Raw genomic sequence first — 8,648 nt, 5'->3', positions numbered from 1 at the left:
TTCCCCCCCCCCCCCCCCCCCTTCCTTTTCCCCCTACCTACTCTACATCCCTCCCTTTCATCCCTTTCACCCCCCCATCACATTCCCTTTCATCCCTTACCCCCCCCATCACTTTCCCTTTCATCCCTTTCACCCCCCCATCACTTTCCCTTTCATCCCTTTCACCCCCCCATCACTTTCCCTTTCATCCCTTTCACCCCCCATCACTTTCCCTTTCATCCCTTTCACCCCCCCCATCACTTTCCCTTTCATCCCTTTCACCCCCCCATCACTTTCCCTTTCATCCCTTTCACCCCCCCATCACTTTCCCTTTCATCCCTTTCACCCCCCATCACTTTCCCTTTCATCCCTTTCACCCCCCCATCACTTTCCCTTTCATCCCTTTCACCCCCCCATCACTTTCCCTTTCATCCCTTTCACCCCCCCATCACTTTCCCTTTCATCCCTTTCACCCCCCCATCACTTTCCCTTTCATCCCTTTCACCCCCCCATCACTTTCCCTTTCATCCCTTTCACCCCCCCATCACTTTCCCTTTCATCCCTTTCACCCCCCCATCACTTTCCCTTTCATCCCTTTCACCCCCCCATCACTTTCCCTTTCATCCCTTTCACCCCCCCACTTTCCCTTTCATCCCTTTCACCCCCCCATCACTTTCCCTTTCATCCCTTTCACCCCCCCCACCACTTTCCCTTTCATCCCTTTCACCCCCCCTCACTTTCCCTTTCATCCCTTTCACCCCCCCCATCACTTTCCCTTTCATCCCTTTCACCCCCCCATCACTTTCCCTTTCATCCCTTTCACCCCCCCCATCACTTTCCCTTTCATCCCTTTCACCCCCCCCCACTTTCCCTTTCATCCCTTTCACCCCCCCACCACTTTCCCTTTCATCCCTTTCACCCCCCATCACTTTCCCTTTCATCCCTTTTCACCCCCCATCACTTTCCCTTTCATCCCTTTCACCCCCCCATCACTTTCCCTTTCATCCCTTTCACCCCCCCATCACTTTCCCTTTCATCCCTTTCACCCCCCCATCACTTTCCCTTTCATCCCTTTCACCCCCCCATCACTTTCCCTTTCATCCCTTTCACCCCCCCATCACTTTCCCTTTCATCCCTTTCACCCCCCCATCACTTTCCCTTTCATCCCTTTCACCCCCCCATCACTTTCCCTTTCATCCCTTTCACCCCCCCATCACTTTCCCTTTCATCCCTTTCACCCCCCCCATCACTTTCCCTTTCATCCCTTTCACCCCCCCATCACTTTCCCTTTCATCCCTTTCACCCCCCCCATCACTTTCCCTTTCATCCCTTTCACCCCCCCATCACTTTCCCTTTCATCCCTTTCACCCCCCCATCACTTTCCCTTTCATCCCTTTCACCCCCCCCACTTTCCCTTTCATCCCTTTCACCCCCCCATCACTTTCCCTTTCATCCCTTTCACCCCCCCACCACTTTCCCTTTCATCCCTTTCACCCCCCCCCACTTTCCCTTTCATCCCTTTCACCCCCCCCATCACTTTCCCTTTCATCCCTTTCACCCCCCCATCACTTTCCCTTTCATCCCTTTCACCCCCCCCATCACTTTCCCTTTCATCCCTTTCACCCCCCCACCACTTTCCCTTTCATCCCTTTCACCCCCCCACCACTTTCCCTTTCATCCCTTTCACCCCCCCCATCACTTTCCCTTTCATACCTTTCACCCCCCCCCATCACTTTCCCTTTCATCCCCCACTTTCCCTTTCACCCCCACTTTCCCTTTCACCCCCCCCCCATCACTTTCCCTTTCCGCCCCCTAACCTCTTCACCCCCCCCCTTTCCCTGTCCCTTTCCCCCCCACCACTTTCCCTTTCAGGCTCCTTCCGCGCCGACCGGGGGGGGCGGGGGAGGAGAGAGAACCACCGCGCATGCGCAGACCGGCGGCGGCCGCAACGGCCAACGAGACGAACCGCCGCCAGCCGGGAAGGACGTGAGGCGACGCGGCGGCGGCGGCCATGACGCAGCAAGGGGCGGCGCTCCAGAGCTACAACAACGAGCTGGTCAAATGTGAGGCGAGAATGAAGCGAGGCTACTCGAGCTCAGGCTCCGGCGGGGGCGAGTAGGCCGCGTTGCTAGGGCGACGGCGGCGTTGCTAGGGAAAGCGCGGCGGGGATTGGCTGGGGAGGGAGAGAGAAGGCCAATGGGAAGGGGCGAGGGAGGGGCCGGGCGTTGCTATTGGGCGAGAGGCCGCGTTGCTAGGGCGGCGGCGTTGCTAGGGAAAGCGCGGCGCTGATTGGCTGCATGGGAGGGCGGCGGGAGAGGACGCGCGTCGCTATTGGCTGCGCGCTTTGAGGGGCGGAGACGTAGCGAAGGAGGTCCGTCGGGCGATGACGGCGGCGTAGGACAACGCGCGGTGCTGATTGGCTGTGGGAGGAGCGCGGAGGCCAATGGGAGAGCGGCTATGCGAAAAGCGGGAAATCCGAGCGTTGCTATTGGCCGCGCGGCTCGAAGGGGCGGAGCCGTCGCCGCGTTGCTATTGGCTAAGCTAGTTCAGGGGCGGAGTCTCATAGCACATCATTGTCCTTGATTGGCTGGGGGCGTGGAGAGAAGACCAATGGGAGTACGGCTAGGCGGCGGGCGGGAAATTGGAGCGTTGTCATTGGCCGCCAGGTTGGAGGGGCGCGAGTAGGCCGCGTTGCTGGCGAGACGAGGCAGCACGCGCGGCGCTGATTGGCTGGCTGCGTAACGCGGCGGCCAATGGGAGGGGGAGCTGTACGGATGGCGGGAAATCCGCACCTTGCTATTGGCTGAGCGGTTTGAGGGGTGAAGACGTCTCCATGTGGTGAGAGGACGCGTGTTGCTATTGGCTGGGAGGTTTGAGGCGCGGGAGGACGCGCGTTGCTATTGGCCGAGCGGCTGGAGGGGCGGAGGCAGCGCGGCGGTGATTGGCTGGGGCCCAGCGAGGCGGCCAATGGGAGGGAGGCTCGGGAAATTCCGAGCGTTCTTATTGGCCGCGCGATGTAGGGGGACGTAAAAGGACGCGCGTTGCTATTGGCTGCTCGGTCTGAGGGGCGGAGACGTATCGATGTCGTGGGAGGACGCGCGTTGCTATTAGCCGCGCGGTTGGAGGGGCGGGCGTAGGCCGCGCTGCGAGGGCGCTGATTGGACGGGGGCGTAGCGAGGCGGCCAATGGGAGGGGGCGAGGCCGAGGGCGGGAAATTCCTCGCGTTCCTATTGGCCGCGCGGTTCCAGAGGACGCGTGTTCCTATTGGCCGCGCGGTGTGAGGGGTGGAATGACGCGCGTTACTATTGGTTGCTCAGTTGGAGGGGCGGAGACGTATCTCAAGCGTGGCGTTTCTATTGGCCTGAGGGGCGATTGGCTGGGGCGGGAGCGAGGCGACCAATGGGAGGCGGGCTAGCCAAACGCGGCTTGATGCTAATATGTGCATTGAGGACTAGAATCTTGAATTTAATCTCCAGGTTATTATTATTATTATTATTATTATTATTATTATTATTATTATTATTATTATTATTTAATAATATAAATAAAAGGAATAATAGAAATAATAATAAGATTATTATTATTATTATTATTATTATTATTATTATATATAAATAAAAGGAATAATAGAAATAATAATAAGATAATAATAATAAAATAATAATAATAAAATAATAATAATAATAATAATATTTCCCCAGACGTTGACCTTCTTCTTATTATTATTATTATCATCATCATCAATATTATTATTGTTATTATTATTTCCCCAGACATTGAGGACCTTCTTATTATTATTATTATCAATATTATTATCAATATTATCAATATTATCAATATTATCAATATTATTATTATTATTAATTATTAATATTATTTCCCCAGACGTTGACCTTCTTATTATTATTATCATCATCATCATCATCAATATTATTATTGTTATTATTATTTCCCCAGACATTGAGGACCTTCTTCTTCTTATTATTATCAATATTATCATCAATATTATTATCAATATTATTATTATTATTATTATTATTATTATTATTATTATTAATTATTAATATTATTTCCCCAGACGTTGACTTTCTTCTTATTATTATTATTATCGTCATCAATATTATTATTGTTATTATTATTTCCCCAGACATTGAGGACCTTCTTCTTCTTATTATTATCAATATTATTATTATTATTATCATCAATATTATTATTATTATTATTATTATTATTATTATTCCTAATCCCCCAGGCATTGAGGACCTTTCCCTCAAACGGGACGAGCTGAGCAAGCAAATCCGCCAGGAGGAGGAGGAGAAATCCAAACTCCAAAACGACATCCGGGTTTTGACGGACAAGCTGTCGCGCGTCAACGAGAGTTTGGCGCGGAAAATGGCCTCGCGCAACGAGTTCGACCGGACCATCGCCGAGACGGAGGCGGCGTACATGAAGGTGGGGAAATCAGTGAAATCGGTGAAAAAAATCCGTGAAATCAGTGAAAATTGTGATTTTGGGGGGGAGAAATCGGTGAAAAATTGAGATTTTGGGGGGATAAATGGGTGGGGAAAATGGGATTATGGGGGGAGAAATCAGTGAGACGTACATGAAGGTGGGAAAATTGGTGAAATCGGTGAAAAAAATCAGTGGAAATTGTGATTTTGGGGGGAGAAATCGGTGAAAAAACGGGATTTGTCGGGAAGAAATTGGTGAAAAATTGAGATTTTGGGGGGATAAATCAGTGAGACGCAGGCGGCGTACATGAAGGTGGGAAAATTGGTGAAATCAGTGAAAAAAATCAGTGAAATCAGTGAAAATTGTGATTTTTGGGGGGAGAAATCGGTGAAAAAAAAAAACGGGATTTGCCAGGAGGAAATCGGTGAAAAATCGAGATTTTGGGGGGAGAAATCAGTGAGACGCAGGCGGCGTACATGAAGGTGGGAAAATCAGTGAAAAAATCGGTGAAATCAGAAATAAGTGAAAATTGTGATTTTGGGGGGGAGAAATCGGTAAAAAACGGGATTTGTCGGGAAGAAATCGGTGAAAAATTGAGATTTTGGGGGGATAAATGGGTGGAAAAAATGGGATTATGGGGGGAGAAATCAGTGAGACGGAGGTGGAAGAAATCGGTGAAAAATTGAGATTTTGGGGGGGTAATGAGAGAAAAAATGGGATTTTTGTGGGGGGAAATGGGGTCTTTTAGGGAGAAATTGGTGAAAAAATGAGATTTTGGGGGAAGAAATCAGTGAAAAAAACGGCATTTTGGGGGGAGAAATCAGTGAAAAATTTGGATTTTGGGGGGGAGAAATTGCTGAAAAAATCCATGTAGAAATGGGATTTTTGGAAAGGGGACCCCGAAAATCAACCCTAAATCAATATAAAATCGGGTTCCAGGGTTTGACCCCCAAAATTAGTGTAAAAATGGGATTTTTGTGGGAAGAAATTGGGGGGGGGGAATGGGGTTTTTGGGGAGAAATTGGTGAAAAAATGGGATTTGGGGGGGGAAATGGGGGGAGGAATTGGTGAAAAAATGGGATTGGGGGAGAAATCAGTGGAAAAAATGGGATTTTTTGGTGAAGAAATGGGGGTTTTGGGGAGAAATCAGTGAAAAAATGGGATTTTGGGGGGGGAGAAATTGGTGAAAAATGGGATTTTGGGGGGGAGAAATTGGTGGGAAAAAAGGGATTTTGCGGGGAGAAATCAGTGAAAAAAGGGATTTTGGGGGGAGAAATCAGTGAAAAAAATGGGGTTTTTTGGTGAGAAATGGGGTTTTTGGGGGAGAAATTGGTGAAAAAATGGGATTTTGGGGGGAGAAATCGGTGAAAAAATGTGATTTTGTGGTGAGAAATGGGGTTTTTGGGGGCAGAAATTGGTGAAAATGGGGTTTTGGGGGGAGAAATCAGTGAAAAAAAGGGATTTTCGGGGGGAGAAATCAGTGAAAAAAAATGTGATTTTGGGGAAATTGGTCCCCAGAGTCATCTAGTCTGACCCCCTTTCCTTCCAGATCCTGGAGAGCTCCCAGACCCTCCTCAACGTCCTGCGCAAGGAAATCAGTGAAAAAAATTGGGATTTTCTGGGTGAAGAAATGGGGTTTTGGGGGAGAAATCAGTGAAAAAAGGGATTTGGGGGAGAAATCAGTGAAAAATGGGATTTTTTTGGTGAAGAAATGGGGGTTTTGGGGGAGAAATCAGTGAAAAAAGGGATTTGGGGGGAGAAATCAGTGAAAAATGGGATTTTGTGGTGAGAAATGGGGTTTTTGGGGGAGAAATTGGTGAAAAATGGGGTTTTGGGGGGAGAAATTGGTGGAAAAAATGTGATTTTGTGGTGAGAAATTTGCTTTTTGGGGGAGAAATTGGTGAAAAAATGGGATTTTGGGCGGAGAAATTGGTGAAAAAATAGGATTTTGGGGGGAGAAATTGGTGAAAAAAATGGGATTTTTGTGGGGGGAAATGAGGTCTTTTAGGGAGAAATCAGTGAAAAAAATGTGAATTTGGGGGGGAGAAATCAGTGAAAAAAAATGGGCTTTTGGGGGGAGAAATCAGTGAAAAAAAATGGGCTTTTGGGGAAATTGGTCCCCAGGGTCATCTAGTCTGACCCCCTTTCCTTCCAGATCCTGGAGAGCTCCCAGACCCTCCTCAACGTCCTGCGCAAGGAAATCAGTGAAAAAAAATGGGATTTTGCGGGGAGAAATTGGTGAAAAATGGGATTTTGGAGGGAGAAATCAGTGAAAAAAATGGGGTTTGGGGGGAATGGTATTTTTGTGGGGAGAAATCTGTGAAAAAAGGGATTTGGGGGAGAAATCAGTGAAAAAATGGGATTTTGTGGTGAGAAATGGGGTTTTTGGGGGAGAAATCAGTGAAAAAAGGGATTTGGGGGAGAAATCAGTGAAAAAAAGGGATTTTTTGTGGTGAGAAATGGGGTTTTGGGGGAGAAATCGGTTAAAAAATGGGATTTTGGGGGGAGAAATCATTGAAAAATGGGGTTTTTTGGTGAAGAAATGGGGTTTTTGGGGAGAAATCAGTGAAAAAAATGGGATTTTTGTGGTGAGAAATGGGGTTTTTGGGGAGAAATCAGTGAAAAAAATGGGATTTTGTGGTGAGAAATGGGGTTTTTGGGGGAGAAATTGGTGAAAAAATGGGATTTTTGAGGGGAGAAATCGGTGAAAAAATGTGTTGTGGTGAGAAATGGGGTTTTTGTGGGGAGAAATTGGTGAAAAATGTGATTTTGTGGTGAGAAATGGGGTTTTGGGGGAGAAATCAGTGAAAAAATGGGATTTTGTGGTGAGAAATGGGGTTTTTGGGGGAGAAATTGGTGAAAAATTGTGATTTTTGTGGGGAGAAATCAGTGAAAAAAAGGGATTTTGGGGGAGAAAACAGTGAAAAAAATGTGATTTTGTGGTGAGAAATTTGGTTTTTGGGGGAGAAATTGGTGGAAAAAAATGGGATTTGGGGGGGAGAAATTGGTGAAAAAATGGGATTTTGCGGGGAGAAATCGGTGAAAAATGGGATTTTGTGGTGGGAAATTTGGTTCTTGGGGGAGAAGTTGGTGAAAATGGGGTTTTGGGGGGAGAAATCAGTGGGAAAATGGGATTTTTTTGGTGAAGAAATGGGGGTTTGGGGGGAGAAATCAGTGAAAAAAAGGGATTTTGGGGAAATTGGGTCCCAGGGTCATCTAGTCTGACCCCCTTTCCTTCCAGATCCTGGAGAGCTCCCAGACCCTCCTCAACGTCCTGCGCAAGGAAGCCGGCAACCTGGCCAAGGCCACGGATGCGAAAGGCGGCAAGGAGGCCTGAAGCGGAGCGGGACTCGAACCCGGGACCGGGGGGCGCATGGCGTGGGAATAAAGGGTTTTTTCCCTCTGTCAACGGACGCCTGGCTGTGTGTTTTTTTTGGGGTGGGTGTGGAGACGTAGGGAATACTAATAGGAATAAGAATAAGAAAGAATTGTTAAAATAAGAATAATAATAATAATAATAGGAATAAGAATAAGAAAGAATTGTTAAAATAATAATAATAATAATAATAATAATAATAATAATAATAATAATAATAATAAATAAGAATAAGAATAATAATAGGAATAAGAATAAGAAAGAATTGTTAAAATAATAATAATAATAATAATAATAATAATAATAATAATAATAATAATAATAATAATAAATAAGAATAAGAATAATAATAGGAATAAGAATAAGAAAGAATTGTTAACAATAATAATAATAATAGTAATAAGAATAATAAGAAAGAATTGTTAAAGAAAATAATAATAATAATAATGAATAATAATAATAATAATAATAGTAGTAGTAATAAGAATAATAAGAAAGAATTGTTAAAGAAAATAATAATAATAATGAATAATAATAATAATAGTAGTAGTAATAAGAATAATAAGAATGAATTGTTAAAGAAAATAATAATAATAATGAATAATAATAATAATAGGAATAAGAATAAGAAGAAAGAATTGTTAAAGAAAATAATAATAATAATAATGAATAATAATAATAGGAATAGTAATAAGAGTAAGAGTAAGAAATTATTGTTAAAGAAAATAATAATAATAATAGGAATAAGAATAAGAAAGAATTGTTAAAGAAAATAATAATAATAATGAATAATAATAAGAATAATAATAGGAATAAGAATAAGAAAGAATTGTTTAAGAAA

General features: G+C 45.0%; 1 protein-coding gene across 1 annotated transcript; it reads left to right on the top strand.

The window, feature by feature from the left end:
* Positions 1-1,945: 1,945 nt before the first annotated feature.
* Positions 1,946-7,837, top strand: SSNA1 (SS nuclear autoantigen 1). The gene is made up of 3 exons (XM_083757301.1): positions 1,946-2,042; positions 4,232-4,431; positions 7,673-7,837. Exons 1-3 carry the CDS (start codon positions 1,991-1,993, stop codon positions 7,766-7,768), a joined length of 348 nt encoding a protein of 115 aa, XP_083613427.1. The 5' UTR covers positions 1,946-1,990; the 3' UTR covers positions 7,769-7,837.
* Positions 7,838-8,648: the final 811 nt, after the last annotated feature.

This window comes from Podarcis gaigeae (assembly GCF_964106915.1).
Source record: "Podarcis gaigeae genome assembly, contig: HAP1_SCAFFOLD_115, whole genome shotgun sequence".
Lineage (NCBI taxonomy): Eukaryota > Metazoa > Chordata > Lepidosauria > Squamata > Lacertidae > Podarcis > Podarcis gaigeae.
Note: the sequence above shows the minus strand (reverse complement) of the source record. Positions and strands in the feature narration are given on the sequence as shown.

Excerpts from the sequence above, each read along its gene's own strand:
- SSNA1 (XM_083757301.1), top strand. The coding sequence starts at position 1,991 with ATGACGCAGCAAGGGGCGGCGCTCCAGAGCTACAACAACGAGCTGGTC. Across the intron at positions 2,043-4,231 it reads CAACAACGAGCTGGTCAAAT|GCATTGAGGACCTTTCCCTC; the intron begins GTGAGGCGAGAA and ends CTAATCCCCCAG. Across the intron at positions 4,432-7,672 it reads CGGAGGCGGCGTACATGAAG|ATCCTGGAGAGCTCCCAGAC; the intron begins GTGGGGAAATCA and ends CTTTCCTTCCAG.